The sequence below is a fragment of the Vanacampus margaritifer genome, chromosome 17 (genome assembly GCF_051991255.1).
Source record: "Vanacampus margaritifer isolate UIUO_Vmar chromosome 17, RoL_Vmar_1.0, whole genome shotgun sequence".
In the NCBI taxonomy this organism is placed as follows: Eukaryota; Metazoa; Chordata; class Actinopteri; order Syngnathiformes; family Syngnathidae; genus Vanacampus; species Vanacampus margaritifer.
The window spans coordinates 17,141,585-17,164,795 of record NC_135448.1 but is presented as its reverse complement, the minus strand read 5'-3'; the positions used below and the strand labels follow the sequence as shown (position 1 = coordinate 17,164,795).

The following is a 23,211-nucleotide window of genomic DNA, read 5'->3' as shown; positions in this document are numbered from 1 at the left end:
GAGACAATCATAAAGGGTGACAGGGAGGGGAGGGGAGGGGAGGGGGGGTTATCCTCTTATCTCTCTGTCTGTCTTTCCTTCACTTTTTTCATTTGCAATCTATAGATCGCCCTTTCTTCTCCTCAATTTCTTCCCGCCGTCTCCTTGCTGTCATTGCTAGTCATAGACGAGGAACGTGTGTGTCACCTGTTAGCTTAACCCTCATGCAAACGTAGCACCTAAGATAATAATAGTTAGCTTAATGCTACCACACAATGCAAAACGCCGTAAATGCGCTATCGAATGGCATCGATCCAACACAAACCATGGCGCAACCCATGTAGACAGATGATGTAGCAATACTCAAGCATGTATTCTTTGTCCTCTGCGAAGAATGACTGCTATGACTTTATCTTACTGTGGCCGTCTGCATGTACAGTATATTAGGACAGAACAGTTTTGAAAATTATTAAAATGAGACTTTTCTTACTCATTATTGTGATTTCATATGCGATTTATTCTTTCAATGCCCAATTCTTGTGTATTTTTAACAAACGTAAGTACAATAATATCAACTTTGTTGTACTTTGCATCGAAGCCTTCATATCTGCCATCTAGGGGGGAATGTTGATATTTCAACTTAAATGTACACTCAACCACTGCATAATTGCAGTTCGGCACTCACGGATTGACATATTCGCAGATGTAAATTTATTTTAGATTTATTTTGTCTTTATTTATTTTTTATTTTTTTATTTATATATTTTTTCTTCTTTTCCAGGATTTTCTTCCCCATTTCGAACCTGATTTTCATAGAAAATGTATAGTGAATATTCATCAGTGTTTTTTGAAGAATTGTTTGGCTTTGTTTAAAAAAAAAAAAAAAATGTAGTGGCCTTAAAGGGCCTGATACCGATACCTGGTTTCGGGACTTGCCATCTCTATTTATATAATTACACATTGTTTCTTTAAAATACATTACAGAGTGTTTTTTGTGCAATGAAAAAGACACTACAAACATTTTTTTTGAACACATCGCCATTTCCATTCATTTGAATGGGGAACTGAGGTGTATTGACAAGATGGAGAACGGACAACAAGATGCTGTACACGGCGCCTCCACGAAAGGTCGTATTTGGAATGCGGGGGCTACCTGAGGCCAATCACAGCTTTTGTGTGCCAGCGCGTCTCCCCGTAATTCTAATCAGCAGCTCGCAGTTATTACTATTCCGCCCGCACCGTCGCCGGCAGACTGCACAAACGCCGGAGCTTTGCACTAAAGTTTCACTCGAAAAACCTTGAAGGCCACAGCACTTTCACACAACCCCCCCCCCCCCCTTGCTTAACCTGCATGGGCGTATTGAGCAAGCAAATCAGGGCTGCCTTCAATACGGCGGTTAGCCCCGCGTTCAGCAGCTCAACTCCCTTTGTAGCCACCTGTGTTTGCATTATGCATCTTCGCCTCGGAATCGACGCTCTCATCTTTCAATTTCCCTCCCTGGCTTTTCCACGTTTTGGCTCAATTCTTATCTGGCTGCCTTTTATAATATACCTCTATCTATTTTTTTTTTTCTTCTTTTCAGACATTTTACCTCGATCTCCCTTCCTGGCTGAAATTGAGCCTACACATGCCAAATTTCAAGCAACCGTGCCTTCCCACAAGATAACTTTTTTTTTTTTTTATATCAGAAAAATCAGGGGTGTGTAGACTTTTTATATTGCTTGTCTAAGCAGACACATGCCAAATTTCAAGCAACCATGCCTTCCCAAGTTCATTTTTTTTATTTTTTTATTATTATTATATAAATATCAGAAAAATCAGGGGTGTGTAGACTTTTTCTATGGCTTGTCTGTGAGCATGTGGCTTTTGGTTGGACGTTTGCTTTCTTTTTTTTTTTCCCAGTCAGCCGCAGTCTTCAACAGCGGTGGCTTAATGAGGCTCACCAGCCTTCTTTTCATTCCGTCGGCGTGTCCGCAACTTTTTTGCGCGCTTGAGAAAGTTCGAGAGGTGCGGAAGAGTTCAAGTGGATGGTGTTGATGTATAGCGCTTGACAAAGTGTTTTCCAAAGAGAGCATCCGATGTCATGAAGTGCAAACTTTTTTGATATCAGCACGTTTGACTCGACTCGTTTTCCTGGTTCAGTGGTGAATGATAATTTCACATATTTCTGTAAAATATTACATTTGAGGATCTGTTGGAATGTTTTGAGATTTGAAAAATCATGATGCAATGATAGAAATAATAGTGGTAGTTTGATGAGGATGAAGTCATGATTTTGTGGGGGGGGATTTTTAATTGTCGGAAAATTTAGGAAGGAAAAAAATTGTAAGTTTATGGAAAAAAATGGAAATATCGTTTATTATGATATTTTTTTCTTTTCGTTTTTTTTTTTGCCAGAATCAAAGGATACTTTATGGGGGATATCGTTATAGATGAAAACATTATGTACATTACATTACAGGGCAGTTACTGCCCCCTAGTGGAGAGGAATAGAAAGAAACAAATTGTAGCCAATTTTATGAGAATAAGGTCGTAATTAAAAAAAAAATTTAATTGTAGTATAGTCCCAGTATTACAGGAAAAAAGTGTGGTCGTTTTATGAGATTGAAATAATAATTTTATGCCAATCACGTTGGAGTTGTAATATTATAGTAATTGTTTTTGTTTTACTAGAATAATGTATTTAATGACCCCCTTAAAAATGTTAATCTGATTGGAATATATATAAAAAAAAAATTTTAAAAAATGGGTATCAATTTGTGACAATTAAGTTACTTTACTTTTTTGTAATTTCACAAGTGTGCAGTCGTAATTTTCAGTTATATATATAAAATTATATAATTAAACTAAATAATTTTAGGGGGGGGGAACACAATATGTAAGATTACTTGAAAAAATTGTAATACAGTACTTTTTATGGGAAGAATGTAGTTTTAGTGAAAAAATCTATTTTTTTATGTATTATTCCGAAGCTGAATTGATTATTTTCAAGCAAGAATTTAGTTGGAAATCATACAAAAATAAAGCTCTGTACATTCAAATTGGATTTGTGTCAATGGAATAAGATTATTTGATAATTTTGGCGCTGGATGAAATTTCACTGAATTCGGGTACTTTCGCCATCTGTCAATCAATTTTCATTGTAAGCTTAAAAAAAAACACTTCTTTCAAAATGGCCACTTTTGATCACTACTGCTTAACCTTGCGATTTGCTGCTGTGGCGCTTCTATCGGACGCTTTCAATGCCGGCGTTTTCCCCTCTTACACCACCGCTCCCGTGTCATAAGAACAACTCCATCAATTATGAAAGGTCCTCAAGCCCTTCTTTGGTGAGAGACAAGAATAGAGAGAGATGAGCACGTCCAACGTGAGATTTGGATCGAGGATGCATGCCTACTGGAGTGTGAGAAGGCTTTGTTTCCTGGCGTGTGTTTGCTTGTCTTGGTGTCAATCTGTGCTTGTAAGTACACGACATGGCAAATGTGACAAAGCTGCCTTTTGGATTTGGGACGCAAGTGCACAGGCACGCACTCCACTCCGCAAACAAACACAGTGCAGCTCAGCCTCTGGCTAGCAGTTGTTACAGCTAGTGGGATGGCGGCAAAATAATAACAAATGACGTCTTTTGGTGTGTTGATAGTAGGAATAAGTGAATCCAGGTGTTATTATCGCCAGCCTTATTTGAAAGTACTGGGTACTCGTGGAGGGTGTTGATACCAGCCACAGATACTTGAGGCAAAAAAATCAATACATCTGACACTGTGCTGGAGGTATCAATTGGTAGGTCTGGAAAATAAGTGGCATCATGTTCCTAGATAATAGCAATAGATTCCGAAACTAAAAATTTTAATTAAAAAGAAATAAAATTACAAAATTATTCTTTAAAAAAAAAAAAGAGTTAAATTATATTTTAAAAATTACATTAAAAAAAAAAGGGAGGACAATTATTCTTGCAATAAATAGAACTTTGAAAAAAAAGAAGTCATTTTTCTCCCAGTATTTCCCCCCCCTTTTCAGCTACTATAGCGGAAATCTCTTGTGTTTACGTCGTCGGCACGGCAGCTGGAGTTTGTAGCGTGCTTGTTAACACGAGCCTCCTTCCATCCCCGAGTCAATCTGGCCTCCTCCGCCTGCTCTGTATTCCGCAGCTTCCGCCAAATCCTCCGGAATGCTCTCCAACATGAGCGTAGGATCATCAGCGGCACTTAAAAATGGTGGAGTTTGAGTAACCAAGTCACTAAATAATTAATTAATGGTATCAGTAACTGTAACTAAGTATTTGTACTTTTTCAAAAAAAAATAAATAAATCTTCTGTGATCTGAGGCGATACAATGTGTACTGTACAAGAGTAGTGAGTAAGTGCTGTGGTGGGGGTGGGGAGGCGGGGGGGGGGGGGGGGGGGGTTAATATCCAGGTGATGCGAAAGGCGTGCGAGGCAACCTTGAGCTGCGGGCCGGTCAATTATTCAGAAGAAAAAGGCCTCCATTGTACCCAGGGAGCGGCTTTTGAACACCCCCGCCCCCGCCTCTGCTACCTCTGCACCCTCGCTCGCATCCTCGCCGTCTCCCGTGTGGGCTCCTTATCAGTGCTCCCCGGCGCAACTTGTAAATAATGACTCCATGAGCGCGGTTCGGCCGAGCCGAGCTGCAGGCGTGTTTTTGCGCAAAGGCGACGGCAGAAGAGAGATTGCAAAAAAGCATGACAGGTTATTTTAAGAAGGAAAAGGCTTGAAATATTGATGCGGGCCGTTGCGAAGATGTGTTTGTGTGTCGTCATGTGTGTGTTTGGAAGTATTTTATTTTTCTTGAATAATTCATTCGTTGATCATTGATTTTTCCTCGTAAAATTGTGTGGAAATAATGAAAAATAATAGAGGAAAGGAACTTTTAATATTTTATCATGTCACTTAAAGCAACTTCAGTTGCATGTAATATGTTTAAAATTAATAAAACAATTCATTTATAATAAATTTAATTTATATATAAATGAAAAATAATTGCATATTAGGTCATTAATTATACCCATAAAATTGTTTGGGGAAAAAAATCTAATAATTATGGGGGAAAAACACAGTTAATTGACTATATTAATGTGCCATCTAAATAATAATAATAATTGTAATAAAATCATTAAAAATAATGATTCGTTTTAATTTCAAAATATATGCATATATTTGTGGTGTCAATGCGTTTTTGGCGCTCTAAATCATTATTGCATTTTTTTATTATATGATTATTAATTTCCTCATTAATTGATAGTTATTTTTTACTACTGGAATAAAAATATTCCAATATATATATCATTATAGATAGATTTAATTTAGTTTTTTTTTTAATCCTATGAATTAGTATTTAATTGTTTAAAAAAAATACACTTTTATAAGTAATAAATAATAATATAATATAATAATAAATTTGTGTAAAAGTATTCTTTAAAAATGTTAAATTTTGGGCAAAAATAAAAATAATTCTTACCACCCTTTGAAATGAGTATAATGCGTTTATCAGTTTATTTATTTCCTACTGTTAAAAAATATTCACAAGATGAATACAAACTTGCTTTTATGTTATTTGCTTTTATGTCATTTGTTGGAATGATGTTAATTATGTCAAAAATCATGTCGAATGCATTTAACTGTCACAATAGACAATAGAAAAATGTAGTATATTCTTCCCTATGAAAATAGGAATTAAAAAAAAAAATAGAACTTAGTAGAAAAAAAACTTGACTTTTTTTTCCTTTTAAATCATCCCTTTTCAATCAGCCAGCGATGAGGGAAATGCCCTTCAACGTTGCTGCTGGTGTCTTTTTCCCTAATGCAGCATTGATGCTAATGTTATGGCCTGTTGGCTTGCTTTGAGGTCTGCTTTGAAAGCGCATTTGGCCGCCTTCAGCCGGGCTCCGTGCCCACGCGACCGCCTCATAAAAAGAGCAGCTTCTTCCACTTGGCGTCCGTTAAGACGACTCTGCCTCGTCCCCATCTCACCTGCCGCTAACTTGGCTTCATCTTGCCTTGCTCTTTGCCGCCGCCGGCTTGCCTTCTTCCCTTTCCTGTCTTTTGCCTCCACGCCATACTTCGCATCAAATGCTTCCATCCTGAATGTGATCGCGATTTAAAAAAAACTACTAGTGACTGTAATTACCCTTAGTACACACGGCTACAGGAACGAGTTAACCCCATTTGAACCATGTTGCTAACCAAAGCAGCAGCACCTACAGAAGCACAAATACAGACTCTTGGGTGAAGATTATTGCGCGTTGCATTAAAGCCAATCTTGCACTGTTTATGGATGATTAGCATTTGTAGTCGACTCTGCTACGCAATTTGTGTTGCTAACCAAAACAGCGGCACCTACTGAGACGCACAAACACTAAAAGTGTGGAGTCTACTTCACTATGCCGTGTTAAAAATGACCTTACTTTATGTGGAAATTGAGTCTTTGATGACAATTAGCGTTCCAGTAATGTGTGATGGCCCGACAATGTTGTCTTGCTAACCAAAACAGCAGCCCCTACCGAGGAATGTAAACAACACAAAATGTAAATGAGTTCCTTGCGAAGTATTAAAAGTGATCTTAAGTTGTGTGGAGACGATGAACGTTGAACGACGATTTGTGTTCCGGTAGATTAGCATGCGGTCGCTCCATAATGTTGTGTTGCTAACCAAAACAGCAGCCCTTACCGTTAAAGTAAAAGTGTGAATGGTTGTTTTAAACGAGTTTAGTGCGCAATATAAAAAATGTTTATTGCATTATGTTAGTGACAGTTGGACAGTGTGTAATCATTCCATAATGTTTTGTTGCTAACCAAAACAGCAGCACCTTTCGAGACACTTACACAACAAAAGTATTGAAAGTGTACATCGATTAGCCACTTTTGCCTGGCTGCTGCTGAAATGAATTGAGGAGCTTCATTTAGACAAAAGTAGTGCATCGCCGCCATCATGTAGCATCCTTAGCCTGTTACAGTACAGTATGAATCTTTTTTTGGGGGGGGGGGGGTCCTATTTGTTGCAGGGCTCCGTCCCGATTCCCGTTAATAGCAAGGGTTGACAGTATTCCAAAAATAAACGCGACAATGACATTTTTGACACACTTTCACCTTCTTCCCAGCTCACAGGTGCGAACTGCTCAACTTCGATATTAAAGTGTTGCATGCATTCATTAGCTGCTTGCGTACTTGCAATTTGATCATGTCGCATTATCTTGACGGTTTTCCTATTGATTATACTACAGTAACAGCAGTGATTTGTGTAGTTGTGCTGGCGTTAGCGTGCAGCTACACACACACACACACACACACACACACACTCGCTCTCTCTGCGAGAGTGGCAGAAGATGGCAGCGATAGCGTTGCATAATGTATGCGTCTTGTGAGGTGTCAGTGCGCCGCTGAAGAAGCTTGACTTGCTGATGCAGAAAGAGTCTGCACTGCTTCTTTTGCTCCGGCTAACTCCAAAAATGTGGAGGAAATCAAAAATCCAGGGCCCCAATACGAACCCGTTCATGTCGTCGGGCTCACGGAGCAGAAAGAATCGATGCCGCGGAGTGTCGTTTGTATGCGTAAAAAGCTAGCTTACTGCAACGCCAACAAAAGCGTGTTAGCTTGTCGCTACGTTGACCGATGAAAGATGGACCTTGTCATCACTTTGACACGAGATCAATCACGAGTCGGCGATCAAATGCGCCATTCAAGAGCCTGTCAGGGATCCGAGAACAAATTGCTCGCTGTGAAAAGTGCCGCCTCATGACTGGATTTCATCTTGGCTAATTTGCCCAATTATGTCCGCTCATGTCCAGAGGTGGCAAATCCAGGTCCAAAAAACAAAAACCCTGCCACAGTTTAGCTTTAGCCCCTGATGCTAGCTAGTTAGCTAGCTCTCTAGCAGGTAAACGAGCACCAATGGAGCTAGCTAGCTAGCACCTGGGGCTAAAGCCAAACTGTGGCAGGGTTTATAGCTAGTTAGCTAGCTCTCTAGCAGGTAAACGAGCACCAAAGGAGCTAGCTAGCTAGCACCTGGGGCTAAAGCCAAACTGTGACTGGGTTTCTACTTTCTGCTCAAGTCATATTCTGCTTTAATAAGTGGGTGGGAAAAAAAATATTTTTCTTCTGTTTATCCCATGAAAATAGTTGCAGGTGGAGGTTTAATACGCCAGGTTGTTTGGAACAGTAAATTAGCACTTTACTTTATGCTTGTACTTGAAGAAGGCAGTCACAATTAAATTAAGGTGCAGTAAAATGAGTTGTTATATGCTTGTGACTATTGGTACATTGTCTGTCTACATGTGTTTGTGTTCAAATAACACCGCTGACATTGATGCTAGTTTTGTTAGCCCATCAATGGTCATTTTCCTTGTGTTAGCATTAAGCTAGTGGATTTTCACAAATCATATGGAAGGAGCAGCACAATGTCTATTGACCCCCCCCCCCCCCCCACACACACACACACACACACAAGAATGACAATGGTAGATTCCATAAGAAACAGAAGTAGCTAACTAGCTTATAAATCATTAGCTAACAAACATGAGGCAGGATACTTCCAATGACTAATCCACCGACGACGACAAGCTAGGCTAGCCCCCCGCTCCCACCACCCAACTCATTACACACACACACACAAAATCCTTCCTGTAAGTCCTGGTTGATTGAGTTAGCGCTGCAATTAAGTGTCCGTTTTACTGCGTTTCGATCGGGAACGCGAGGGCCGAATGGGGGCGGAGAAGTGCTGAGGCAAGTCTGGCTGTAAGCTTTGACTCCCCCCCCCACCCCGCCTCGGTGAAATTGAGGAACGTTAGCTTTCATGTATTTGCCCATTCCGCCTCAAAGCTTGCTTGTCGTTGAAGCCCACGGGCTTGACTTGGTAGGAAGTCATTGCAGTCCTCGTTTTAGGAAAATGAATTTGTAACATTTATGAGAATTTTCGTATACAAAAAACTGGTCATATTAGGAAAGGAAAGGAAAAAGTCTTCCGAAAAAAGTTTGTCTGATTGACTTTTTTAATTAATTTTTTTAAATAAATTTTTGTATAAAATGCACTTTTTTTCTCGTAAATTAAGTTTGTGCTTTTTTGCATAATACATAATCTTTTTTCCTAATGTTACATAAGTTAATGGAAATAATGTTGCACCATGTAAACTGAGTTTTTTTTTCTCTATAATTACTTTTATGTCTAATATTACTAATGTGTTTTTTTTAGCCTTAAATTGTTTTTTTATGATGTAAAATTATCAGTCTATCATGTAATGACTTTTTTTTCTCAAATTACAGCAATTCTCGCAAAAATACAAATCATCATTGTAATATAACTTTTCCTACCATAAAATTAAATTTTGTCTTGTTTTGTAAAATACTTTTTCAAACTCGCCTTTTCTTTTAATATTTATTTTGTGTGAGTGTGTGTGTGTAATATTAGGACATTACTTTAACTTGAAACCTTTTCTTTTAAAATTGTGACTTTTTCCCCTTGCAATTTTTTCTTTTTGTGTAACTTTATGATATTTTCTTGTGAAAAAGCTTTCTACGTGTACTTCAGGCAGCATAACTTAGTCAATACGCGGGTCTAGTGCTGTCAATTTTGATCCCCGGCTTTCTTCACGGTTCTACACTTGACAGACAGATTCATCTGCGTTTGTTTGAGTGAGTGAGTGGCAAAAAAATAAATAAAAATGCGTCTCGTTACGCTCGTATGGGAAAGATGATCAGGATCAAGGTATGAAATTTCTACTTCCTCATTTTCTAATTAAATAGCCATGTCTCTCGAGGATTCCACTAATAACTCTGCCACGCTTCTGTAACTGTGTGCGCGTGTGTGTGTGTGTGTGTATAGGAAGTAGTATAGATGAACGCCGATTGTTTCTCCGCCTTTGGGTAACAATAAACGGATGCAAAAAAGTGAGTGAGGGAGGGAGAAGGAGGCGTGGCTACCTAAGCATCACAGAAGCACGACACTGCCATCTGCTGGTGCAATGGTGTCATTGCACCTCTGGTCAGCTGGCATACACTTTATATATATATATATTTTTTATTTTTTTATTTTTTGCTGGATTTTATTATATTTTATCATGATTTACTCATTTATTTTCATATTTTATTTTATTAGATTTTAGTATTGCATTTTATTTTACGTTTTTATTTTCATATTTGTTTTGATTACGTTTATTTTAATATTTGTATTTATTTCTGTAATTATTTACTTGTTTTTTGTGGAAAAAGTTATGATCATCATTATTATTATTATTATTATTTTAAGGGTATAAATTTGCATTTTTTTTGTTTTTGGGGGGGCTGGGGGGTTCGGTTATTTGAAACAAAATTAAAAAAAAATTTTGTTTTAGTAAAATTCACTAGTCTACTAGTCACTAGTCAAGCTCAATTTTCGGTTTGGTTTGCATTTTAGTGGTACAGTGTATCTGTTATTTCAAAAATAATAAGAAGAAAAAAATAAGAAAAAAAATTGTTGCATGAACGTCTGGCTATGAATTTCAAACAATTTGCCTATTTTTTTCTCCACTTAGGCTGCGTCGAGAAGGCTACACGGTGCAAGTGAGCGTCAACGACTATTTGGACATTTACTGCCCGCACTACAACATCAGCCTGCGGGGGACGCTGGAGCGCAGCGTGGCTGAGCAGTACGTCCTGTACACGGTCAGCTACCACGGCTACCTCACCTGCGACCCGCGGCTCGGCTCCAAGCGCTGGGAGTGCAACCGGCCGCACGCGCCGCATGCGCCAATCAAGTTCTCCGAGAAGTTCCAGCGCTACAGCGCCTTCTCGCTGGGCTACGAGTTCACCGTGGGACAGGAGTACTACTACATATGTCAGTCTGCAAATGCTACATGCTACATGTGATAAAGTGGGTGGGGCTAGCAAAAGTGGGTTAGCCTTGTAAAGGATTTAAAAAATGCAGTTTATTAATGTGAATTAAACTTTAGCTTTCTACTGTCATGAGGGACGTGAGTAATTGAGGGATGGCGGACCCAAATGCAGGATGTGACTATACTGGTCGCCATGACTGGACAGGATGTGACTAGACTGGTCGCCTTGACTGGACAGTACGGGACTGGACTGGTCGCAGCGGCTGGACAGTACGGGACTAGACTGGACGGCACGACCGGACAGGACGGGACTAGACCGGTCGCCACAACTGGACAGTACGGGACTAGACTGGTCGCAGCGGCTGGACAGTACGGGACTAGACTGGACGGCACGACCGGACAGGACGGGACTAGACCGGTCGCCACAACTGGACAGTACGGGACTAGACTGGTCGCAGCGGCTGGACAGTACGGGACTAAACTGGACGGCACGACCGGACAGGACGGGACTAGACCGGTCGCCACAACTGGACAGGACGGGACTAGACTGGTCGCAGCGGCTGGACAGTACGGGACTAGACTGGACGGCACGACCGGACAGGACGGGACTAGACCGGTCGCCACAACTGGACAGTACGGGACTAGACTGGTCGCAGCGGCTGGACAGTACGGGACTAAACTGGACGGCACGACCGGACAGGACGGGACTAGACCGGTCGCCACAACTGGACAGTACGGGACTAGACTGGTCGCAGCGGCTGGACAGTACGGGACTAGACCGGTCGCCACAACTGGACAGTACGGGACTAGACTGGTCGCAGCGGCTGGACAGTACGGGACTAGACTGGACGGCACGACCGGACAGGACGGGACTAGACCGGTCGCCACAACTGGACAGTACGGGACTAGACTGGTCGCAGTGGCTGGACAGTACGGGACTAAACTGGACGGCACGACCGGACAGGACGGGACTAGACCGGTCGCCACAACTGGACAGGACGGGACTAGACTGGTTGCCACGACTGGACACTCAATAGAGAAGTCTTTAGAAAGAGGATTAGGACCTTAGTGAGTATTTGGAAGGCAGTCCACCATTTTGTCTCTGTCACTCACTTTCTACCTGTTCTTTAGCCACGCCCACTCACCACCACCACGGCCACAGCTGCCTGAGGATGAGAGTCTACGTCTGCTGCTCTACCGGTGAGTAACATCACAGAATATATTAGCACCTGTTTGTCGGCCATTTTGCTTCTCATATGGCATTTTTCGGGAATTTTTGATTTGGACAATTGTTGTCGCTTTCGTTTTAGTGTCCAATTCAGAGGACGAGTCCAGCCAGACGTCCAGCGCCTACACGGTGAGGCCGAGCATTAAGATACACAACATTGGTAAGTGACTTAGCATTTTACGAAACATTTATTTATTTATTTTTTGCTACATCAACAACCTGTTTCCTCAATGTTTGTCATGTACGTAATAAACATCGCCCTTGCCCTTGGATGGACGAGCGTGTGAGACGTTCATGTGCCGGTGGTTATAACAAACTATCAAACGCGTCTTGCAGGGCGGGCAACACAACAACAAGTCAAACTTTACGAAGTGCGAGAGGAGCGCGCGGCGTTGGCGGTCAACTCCCCCCGGGCAAGTCGGGACACATCAGTCGATAGGCGAGAAGGGGGCTGTCCGTTCAGATAAATCCCGCCGTGGACTCGCGGCGAGGCGTAAAACAACGTGTCGCCGTGCTCGGATGCGTCAGCTCGAGTGCTCAATGAGGGGAGCCGGAGTCTATTTTGAGAAATCAATAGCAGACTGACAGGACATTACAATGAAGTTGCAATTTTCCGCTGCCTTCGGACAGTGGTCGTCACTTACGGACAGCAAGGCTTTCTCTGCTAAATTTACAACCTAAATTATACTATTTTTTTCCATGACATTGTATTTTTTTTCTCTCTCACTCAGTTTTACCTTAATGCTAACAAACAATGCAAAACTCCATAGATGAGCTAACAAATAGCATCAAAGTTGGGGTCTTATAAGCCTCTATATATAAAAATAGATAAATACAATTTTAAGAGAAAATAAAAATAATTAAGTTTTTTTTTTTCCCCTCGACAGTTTTAGCTTAATGCTAACAAACAATGCAAAACTCCATAGATGAGCTAACAAATAGCATCAGAGTTGGGGTGTTATAAGCCTATATATATAAAAATAAATAAATACAATTTTAAAATAAAATAAAAATAATTAAGTATTTTTTTTTCCCTCAACAGTTTTAGCTTAATGCTAACAAACAATGCAAAACTCCATAGATGAGCTAACAAATAGCATCAGTGTTGGGATCTTATAAGCCTCTATATATAAAAATAAATAAATACAATTTTAAAAGAAAATAAAAATAATTAAGTATTTTTTTTTCCCTCAACAGTTTTAGCTTAATGCTAACAAACGATGCAAAACTCCATAGATGAGCTAACAAATAGCATCAGTGTTGGGATCTTATAAGCCTCTATATATAAAAATAAATAAATACAATTTTAAAAGAAAATAAAAATAATTAAGTATTTTTTTTTCCCTCAACAGTTTTAGCTTAATGCTAACAAACAATGCAAAACTCCATAGATGAGCTAACAAATAACATCAGTGTTGTGGTGTTATACGCCTCTCTGTAAACAACAACTAAACTGAAACAAAGTATTTAAAAAAAAAAAAAACTAACAAACTTGCTCTAAAAACTTTTTTATGGAAAAATAAAAAACACGCGCGACGTGCACCACTGATGTTATTTGTTAGCTCATCTATGGAATTTTGCATCGTTTCTTAGCATTAGCAAGAAAGAAGTCACTGTCAACAGTTTTGGCAGCCATTTTGAGGTTTTGATTTTCAGTGTGAAAGTATTTTCTTACAGTTGACCGGGGTTAACCTTCCTTCAATCTTGACTGCACGTTCTGGCCCACTAACTTTTACAACGCGGCGTCTGCGCAGCATCAATCTGAGGACTCGCGTCTCCAGTCAGACCCAACGTGCGCGTTTTGGGTTTTTTGGGGGAAACCGGCTTACGCAGAGAAAACACCGCACGCGGCGTAGGCGGGCAAAGACGCGCAGACAGCCGGGGCGCGATAGCTCTTACCGCCCCGCCTCGCCGCCACCGTGACGCTCCAAGGTCCCGACGGCTGCGTCGCGTCAGGCTACGACTGAATTCCCCGCCGCCGCATATTTGTGGGGGCCGCCATAAGAGGATCACTCATTTCATATGCAAAGACAACTTACACGCGCACCAAAATAGACGTTGGCAGCTTGCGGGCCTCACGGGTGACAAGAGCGGGGTTTGTTCTGACGATTGAAAAGGTCAAACGGGTGCCAAAAAAAAAGCAGCCCGAGGTCTTTTTATTTGTATTTTTTTTTTTTTTTGGAAAGCACTAAAAGGGCAACTTTAAAATGCCTCAAGGCTTCTCAGTTAGGAGTTTAAAAAGCGTATGAAGCCAAACGTGTCCTTAAAAGAGCAACTTTGTGTAGGACGCTGACTTGATGACGTCAACAAGCAACCACGGCACAGCACAGCATAATTCCACACACAAGCTTGTCTAGAGTGTGACGTAAAGTAGGTTTGTGCTATGATGATGTCTGTATACTGTACGTACTCTATATGTGTAAATATAGGTGGCAAATCCAGGTCCAGAAAGTAAAAACCCTGCCACAGTTTGGCTTTAGCCATTGATGCTAGCGAGCTAGCTAGCTAGCTCCCTAGCAGGTAAACGAGCACCATGGAAACTAGCTAGGGAGCTAGCTAGCTAGCACCAGGGGCTAAAGCCAAACTTTCTGAACCTGGATTTGACACCTCTGTATGTACATATTTATATACATATATGTACGTGTACATTATATATATATATATAAAAGTATATCGTATCGTATCGTATATTATTATATATACATTGAGTATTAGGGCTGGGTTTAAAAAAAAAAAAAAAATTAATATTGAATGAATTTTCCTTTTCCAGCCAAATATCCATTAATAAAACCATGAATCAATTATTTAAATATCTCTTCCCCCCCCCCATATATTCTTAAGAAAATGTTATTTTAAAGGATGCTATTTTAATTTTTTGGGGGGGGGACCTCACTGTTTTCTTGAAATTTACTGTCCACATGAATTTAAAAGTATTTTCTTACATTTATGGAAGACCTGACCTATTTCACTTTGAGACAATTCATAATCTTTTGAGTTTATATTTACAATTATTGAATTATTATCTCTTGTCTCTGTCAGTGTACGAAAGCGCCGCGATATCCATTTTGGCTGCGCCTCGTGTTGAACTCCCTCTGCGTGAAATCGCCCCACGTTTGTCTCTTTTCTTTAATGACTTTGTGGATGTAATGCGAAGCGAGCTTAATGAGCGGCCCTGGTCGGCGCTAATGTCGAATAACTCAAGACGTCCTCTCGCAGCTCTTTTGGCCCGCGGCTAATGTTCTTGTTGGGTCTAATCAATGGCGAGGCTGCGCTAATGCATCCTGATTAAACCCCCCGTCCCCCAATCACACACACACTTTCATCATTCGTATGAAACAAAACCAAAAAAACACTGGCGGCGATCGCAACACGTTGCTGATAATTGCCGCTTTGTTGATCGTTGCGTCATGTCTGTAAATCGCCATTTACATGGACGTCACACACACTCACCTTTCTCCTCCCCCTCCTCCAGATGAGTTTAACCCCGAAGTTCCCAAGCTGGAGAAGAGCGTGAGCGGCAGCAGCCCGTCACGCGACCGCCTCCTGCTCACCGTGGCCACCATGTTGCTCGCCAGCGCCCCCCTGCTGTCCTAGCGAGCCGGCGCGGGACAGCGGACGCACGGTGCCAAATCCAAATCGACCCACTGACAAATGAATTTCCCTCCATCACTTGTGGTCACGTGACATTTCAAGCAACACGGAGACCCGCCCCAGCGTCATTTGACTGGCTCCAGGGAGGAGTAATGGGATGGTGCCGGATCCAGAAAACGGTGCCGGATGCAGACAATAGCCTACTTGCATTGGGATGGTATGTTTACATTTTATGGCCTGGATGGATGAAAGATAATTCAATTTAAGGAATGGTGCAGGATATTTATGACTGTTTAGAAAACGGTGCCGGATGCGGACAAAGATGCCAAAGGCAGACGAGGCCAACTTGGAGATGGATTCATTTGAAAATTAAATGTATGGGAAGGTGCCAGAAGATGGACCCATGTGTACAAGAAAATGGTGCAGGATACAAAAAAAAAACGTGCCAGATGCCGAAAACCGTACCAGATGCCGACAATGCTATCATCAAGATGGATTATGAATGTTCTGGATTTTGGCGCCAGATGCAGACAATTGCATACGTTTTGGGACAGATAAAGAATGTTTGATTGAAGAGACGGTGCCGGATGCAGACAATGCTAGCATGGGGATGGATGAAGGTGTTTTCCAACAACTTTAAAGTCCAGGACAGTGACACACACACAAAAAAAAAAAAAGACAAACAACCGCCTTTTCTCTTTCTATTTCCTTTGGTTAGAGGCTAGCGAGCGCTGTCGTAGTCCTTTCCGCCCGTTTCCTGCCTTCACAACTCAAGAACACTTTGGGAGATGGCACTTGCGTAGCCGTGGTGCGGTAGATGTGCTTGAAATCGTGTTTGGTCGCAGAGCTGTCTTTGACGAATGTCTCTCCATCAACCCCCACGCTCACACAATCGAAAATCACCAAATCCAAACCCTAATCCTGCCTGCAAAGGAGCATAAGGGCTACATTGAAAAGAAGTTCAATCATTTGCTCCCCAAAACGTATCAATAATTTGTGTTTTAAATGTCCCAAAGACGTATTTATACGTTTTTTAAAAATGTTTTTATTTTTTTTTATTTTTATGCTAGAGCATACAGAAGGCTATGATGCAGCTTTTCAACTGCAGAGAACGATGGAAGAAATTGTAGTTGTTACAAAAATGGCCAGCAGGTGGCAGCAGAGCAAAAAAAGATCAACCAGGGCCATGTTGAAAAAAATAACTTAATTACTCACAATTCTAAATAGATTTGTGAATAATGAAGGAATCATATTTTAATGCTAACTGTTGCAAAACGGAAACAGATAGAAATATACTTTTTTTTTTCTGATAATAGAAGAGACTTTAATCTTTTTTTTGGGGGGCAGCTTCCATGTTTTTATAGCAGTAGAACAGAATATTCTGTGGGCCTTGCAAAATCTGTCAAAATCCAGTAAAACAGCCGGCAGTGAAGGGGGTTGCTTCAGTGAAAATGGCTGTGAGTGAATGAGTTCAATAAAAAAAAATACGATGAGACAAAGTCACTTATATTATTCAGTCGAAATATCAAAAATTGTAGAAAGACCAAATTTATATGTAAAAAAAAAAAAAAAAAGTTTGTCGGTCATAGAGTATAATCCTATTACAATAAAAAATTAAAAGAAAATCACATGTATTTTTTTTTTTTTAGAATAATGATTTTGTTGTTCTCGTAACTTTAATGTCTTTCCCTGCATAATTACGACTTGACTTCTTTTCAGTGTAGCCCTGTCACCCTCCGCTTCATAGCCGCCTACAGAGATGCCCGGCCAATCGGCCGCTTGCTGTCCGGTTGCCGTGGAAACCAGCCCCGTCATCCAGCCTGAGGAGATTTTACTTTGTAATAATTTACCTTTGACTTTCAAAGTGAAGCTTCGGCTGCTGCGTGAATGTGCAAAAACGTGAGAGGATAAAAATAGCTCACTGTTAGTTAGTTGTTTTTTTTTTTTTTTTCATATATATATTAAAACGTGTATTATTTATTTATTTATTTTATTTATGATCCTCATAAGTGTTCACATGCTGTGTAGGCCTTTTGCGCAATGAGCTACTGTGCCATTTTTTCTCGACTTTTTTTTTTTTTTTTTTTTTTTTTACTGCACAGGCGTTGTCATTGTGCACTTTGTGTGTGTGTGCGTGAGTGTGCGTCCACGCTTTTTGCAGTTTTGTGGCACTTAGGAATTTGTTAAGGAGTCGTTTGTAGGATCTTAATATGCAAGCGAGAGAATGTGCTCTTATTAATAATAGGGGGGGGTGGGAGTAGGGGGGGTATTTGGGGGGGGGGGGGGTGAAAAGCATTTACTAATGTTGAAGGACAACTACCAGAAATGTGTTTACCTTGAATGAGGGAAAAAAAAGTCTGTAAATGGATCAAAGAATGAGCAAAACAATGACAATTAAAGTCATTTTGCAGATGTGCTCCAACTGAAGTGCTAAATTTTTGCATCGTGCGCGCGTACGTGCGTGTGCGCGTGCGCGCGTCTGTATGTGTTTGTTGCCGTTTACTTGAGTGCTTTTAGATGTCATGTCTGAGCCGTAACAGAGGTGAAAGGTTATGACGGAAAGGAGAGATTAAAATAAAATAAAATAAAAAAGTCATTGTAAAGTATTTTTGTTTTTTTTGCAGTGTGGGAAGAACGCAAAAAGCATTTAAGTCTCACTATGGTAAGAGAATCACAGTTTTACAAGCGTTTGATGATAAAATATATAAAACTGGATAACAATACTGAAAATAAGAAACATATTTCGGGAAACACATTCAAAGTCATACAACTTTAGAGGGATTTTTTTAAAATTAATTTTATTATTTTATGACAAGGGGAAAAAATCTAAATAATTTAAGGAAATATTACCATATGAAAATCAGTGTTGTGAGAAATTAGTTATATTGAAAATATAAAAAATATATATTTAAAAAACTAATTTAAAAATATATATTTTTTAAAACAAGATGATAATTTTACAAGAAAAAATGCATACTGCCACAAAAAAACACGAGTCATTGAAAAAAAAATGATGACAAAATATTGTCAAATGATGTATAGTTTTATTAGATTATTTTTCACTGCAGGGAAGTCATACAAATGTGAGTAAAAAATCAAAATATGAATGAAAAGAAGAACATTAGCTCAAACGTAACTTTTTTCAAATGGCTCAAAAAGTCAAAATTATACAAAAAATATTTCTTTAGTTCACAGGAGGGATTAAAAACTCTCAACTTTAATAAAAATCCCTTTACAATTTTAATTTTATTGCAATTTTTTTAATTATTTATATCATTTTTTTTTATGATGGAAAGTCATACTAATAATTATCCAAGTAATTAAAAAAAAATAATAAATATATGGAAGTAATTTTGTTAAAATGAGGGGAAAAAATAAATCTATTATTTTTAATCTGGACTATGAAAGACAAAAAACATTTTGTCAAAGAACAAGAAACCCCCCCCCGACTTTTTTAATTCCCCAAGATATTAACACCACGGAGGGACAAAAAATTCTAAATGTGAGCTAAACTTTCATGGAATCCATTTGAAATTCCCACATTGCGGCATTCATGTCTATGGAAAAGTGTCACGGCTTCTCATTCAACACGGCGGAAGGCGGCTTGACGCTTTCGTGGCGTGCTGCCATATCGATCCTTCCCCGCCCCCGCCCGACTTTGCCGCTTGACAACGTTCATGCGGCGTGAGTCACACGATGAGACGTCTTGACAACAGTCGTCTTGTTTGACTGCCCCAGATTCCGACATCCACGTTATTCCTCGACCCGATCCCGTCTACGAGTTTGCACTTGTTGGGCAACCTCCGCAGTTTGTTTTTGTTGGAAGTCGAGTCTCGATTAAAACAATAAACAGCGCGAGCCGCCATTGCTCCGAGGGAAAGGACACGGATCTCGTTTAGGGCGTCATTAGGTGTGAGATTGGCCATCTGCGACCGGTCGAAGAAGAATTCCCCGGACGCCGGTGGCGGCGTCTGGTCGCCGACGTTGGAAACAGATGGTCTGCTTGTAAAGACGAAATGTTCACCGCTTGCGACGGCGACATCACCGAGACGCCTCGAGAAAGAAAACTCAAGCGTAATTACGCAACTCTATTAGAAGTTGACAGTAAATCCCCTCGACTAACCTTTAAATTCTGGTTTCCTTAATCCTAACCCTAGTTGCCCTAACCTCAACCGTAGCTTCCTTAACCCATCCCAAACTCTAACCCACGTCTCCCTGAATCCTAGCACCCAAAACCCTAGCTCCCAAACGCTAACCTTTAACCCCTAAACCCTGGTCTCCCTAACACTAGCCTCACTAGTCTCTCTAGTTTTTGGTATTTAGGTATTTTTGTAGCTGTGGTTTCTAGTATTAAAAAAAATTAAAAAAAAAGAAGTCAGTGAAGCAAGCTGGCAAAGATTTAGCAGGCTACGAGGTGGAAATAAAAATAACTTGAAAGAATATTATCCGGCGATGACGAGCTGACCCAGGATTAAAGTTAAGTCAAAGGCTGATGGCTGCGTTATAATCGCAGCTATTTTTGTTCCTCTTTGCTCTTCTTCTTCTTCTTGTACAGTGAGTACGGGGGCCACTTCTGTGTACTCGTGTTGGGGGATGCGCTCGTCACACTAATGATGCTTATTTTTCCGATTATTAGCTTCCGCGTTGCTGAAGGTCCTCCGTCATCGAGGTGACTGAGGCAAGCGTTTCATTTGCCAAATAAAACTTGTCAATTAGTTAAACGTCATAATGTGATGTCAAGAGAGTGGCAGTTGTATTGGGAACGAGTCCTGCCGTAAATATTTTTAAAAAAAAATCTGTGTGCAATTTTTCACCCCCCCCCCCCCCCCCAAAAAAAAATGCAGATGGGAATGATGCTAAAGAGTTACTTTTGTATTATTCGGTGTCTTGGTCTGGGTAATAGAAGTTCCTCCCCTCACTTCAACATAGCTTCTTCTTTTTTCAAGGTGGCGCTAAAGCACTACTTTTATATTAAACAGGGCTTTGGCCCCATTTTAGGATGTTTTGTAAAGGCCACAATAACGGAGAGAAGCTAATTTTCATTGAGTTAAACAGAGGACCCCCCCCCCCCAAAAAAAAATTAATAAATTGCAAATGGACAGAATTGTTTTTTTTCTTCTTGTATTACAAAGCTACAACTCTACAAAAAAAATTCTGCTTTATTTTTCTAAATATGTGAGATTTTTTTTCTTGGAATAATATATTTTTTGAATATTTTTGTTTGTTTCTAATGATATTACAATCTTAATTTTAAGATATTTTTCAATAATACATTTTTTTAACAGCGTTATTTTTGAAAAACGTATATACAGCCATTTTTGAAGATTTTAGGGGTTTGAAAAAAAGTTTTATGGGAAAATAATGCTTTTTTTTTTTGTTAATCAAGGGGCCATTCAGAATATACTATAGGATGACTTCATATTTCAGTCATATTTCCTTTTTCCTTTACTTTTGAAATGACATATTTGTTTCAGAATATATATATTTTTTAATTAAGAGTTTTATCCCTTGAGAAAACAAAAGTTCTAAATCACAAAGTTACAACTTAAAAATATATATATTGTCAAATCTGGACTTCCATAGAGGAAGAAAACCCTCCAATTTAATCCCCCCACCGAAAAAAATAAATAAATGAATAAAACCTTTTTCTCAAAATACCAAAGCGCAAAGGCGTGTAAAGGGCGGGGTTGGAGGGGTGGTGGAATCCACAGCCAAAGCGCCCCCCCCCCCCCCCCCGTCCCTCAAATCATTGATGAATGGGAATCGAACAATATGAAGATGCCCGGGATTGATGATTTTGCTGGCCATAAAGTTAGAAAATCTTCCAGATTCTGTTGGATGACCGTCCGAGCCTGGCGCTTTGCCATCTTGGTGACCCTTACTCCAGTCTATCTGATTGCATGTTTGAATATCGGACTCATTTCAAATGCTTTCTCTGTTTATTCTCCTGCTCTACGATGAGCTGCATTTGCACGGGCCGCGAGTTTGATCTGACAAGCGTGTTAACGCATGCAAACGAAGCGCATAAAACGCTCGGCCCGTTATTATGCCCTGTCGTCCTGTTTTCTCTCCACCCGTCGGCGCGTTAGCCGAGCGAGAGCCCGAATGAATTGGAAGCCCCTGAAGGAGGATTTGACTTAATTCTCACACATAAAACAACATGTCCAGGCGGTAGTGAGTAACAGTGTTGTTGTACGCAGAGCACATATTTACATTTGAGCGTGACTCACTTTGCCAGGGGTGCCGGGCATTTATCAGCTCTGAAGGGCAAATTAAAGCGACTTCCTTCCATCGTTGCGTGGATTCAAAGCACAGCTGCGGAACATTTGGACCAGCGCAGCAATAAAACGTCACATCAACGTGCAAGGGGTTTGGTGGCATCGTTGCTTCGCACGGGGAGAAAGTCGGTTTGTTTTGCATTCCCCCGAAAGCGTCGGCATATTCAATTTGATTTCAGAATTTCAAAAATGTTTTAATAACATGCTGTGTCAAAATAACCCAAGGATCAAGTATTATAGTACACTTAACAATTTTGATGAAATTAGCCTGTTTTGAGGGAAGCAGTCCCGTCTCAAAAGCAGAGGACAGCGTTCGTTACCATGACTACCGGGGGCGAGGGGTCAAGGGCATTATGGTGTTTCTTAAATTATGACGTGATTCTCGTATTTCAACTTTTTTCTCACACAGTAGTATTATGACTTCATTTAATGAGATATAATGAGAATATTGTAATAATGGATATGGAAATGAAAATACAATATCGTGATAACTTACATTGATGTTTCTGCATTTGGCAATTTATTATTATATTATATTATTAGTATGGGTTTTTTTTTAATGGGCTTTAGGTGAACTGATGAATACACACACGCTCGCACGCACGCACACACACACGCACATACACAAACTCACCCACATACAAAAAAATTAATAAATATATATATATATATATATGTGTGTATACGTATATATATATATATATGTATATATATAAAAAAAATAATTAAAAAAATAAAAACATTTATTTTTTTTTTTTAATTTATTTGTTTTTTTAAAAAAAGGAGAGCAATGATGATGTCAAATCGAATGAACAATACTGAGCTCTCCTGGGGAAAAAAAAAAGAAAAAAGAAATGAAAATACAGAAAGTCATAAAAAGAGATTTTTTTTAAAATTATTATTATTATTATTATAGAAATAATAGTCGAGGGGAGAAAATAGTCACTTTATGAAAGTAAAATAGGACATTTTCAGAAAAAAAAGGTCATAACTCTCTAAAAATATAAATAAAATTTCCTAAGAACTTGGTTGTGAAATTATAAGAAAAAAATTGATATATGATAACCATAAAGCCCAAATATTAGAGTAAAAAAAGTCATCATTAAAAAAAAAAAAAAAGTTGTAGTATCATTAGAAAAAAACGTTTAGTTCAAAATATTACCAGAAAAATAGTCATATAATGGTGTAAAACGAATAATTCTTACAAATATAACCTAAGATGTACATTGTAATAATACAAAATGTGCTTTATATAAATATATCCAATAACTATAAATTATACTTTAAAATTAAGTCATAATGACACAACGGCAAAA

General features: G+C 39.6%; 1 protein-coding gene across 1 annotated transcript in view; it reads left to right on the top strand.

Moving 5' to 3' along the window:
• The window catches only part of efna3a (ephrin-A3a), a 44,915-nt gene extending 27,073 nt beyond the window's left edge, over nucleotides 1–17,842 (top strand). Inside the window, exons 2-5 of the mRNA XM_077549703.1 lie at nucleotides 10,499–10,800; nucleotides 11,930–11,998; nucleotides 12,109–12,186; nucleotides 15,499–17,842. Coding sequence (XP_077405829.1) covers nucleotides 10,499–10,800; nucleotides 11,930–11,998; nucleotides 12,109–12,186; nucleotides 15,499–15,620 — 571 coding nt within the window. The 3' untranslated portion in view covers nucleotides 15,621–17,842. The remainder of the gene's footprint in view (nucleotides 1–10,498; nucleotides 10,801–11,929; nucleotides 11,999–12,108; nucleotides 12,187–15,498) is intronic.
• Nucleotides 17,843–23,211: the final 5,369 nt, after the last annotated feature.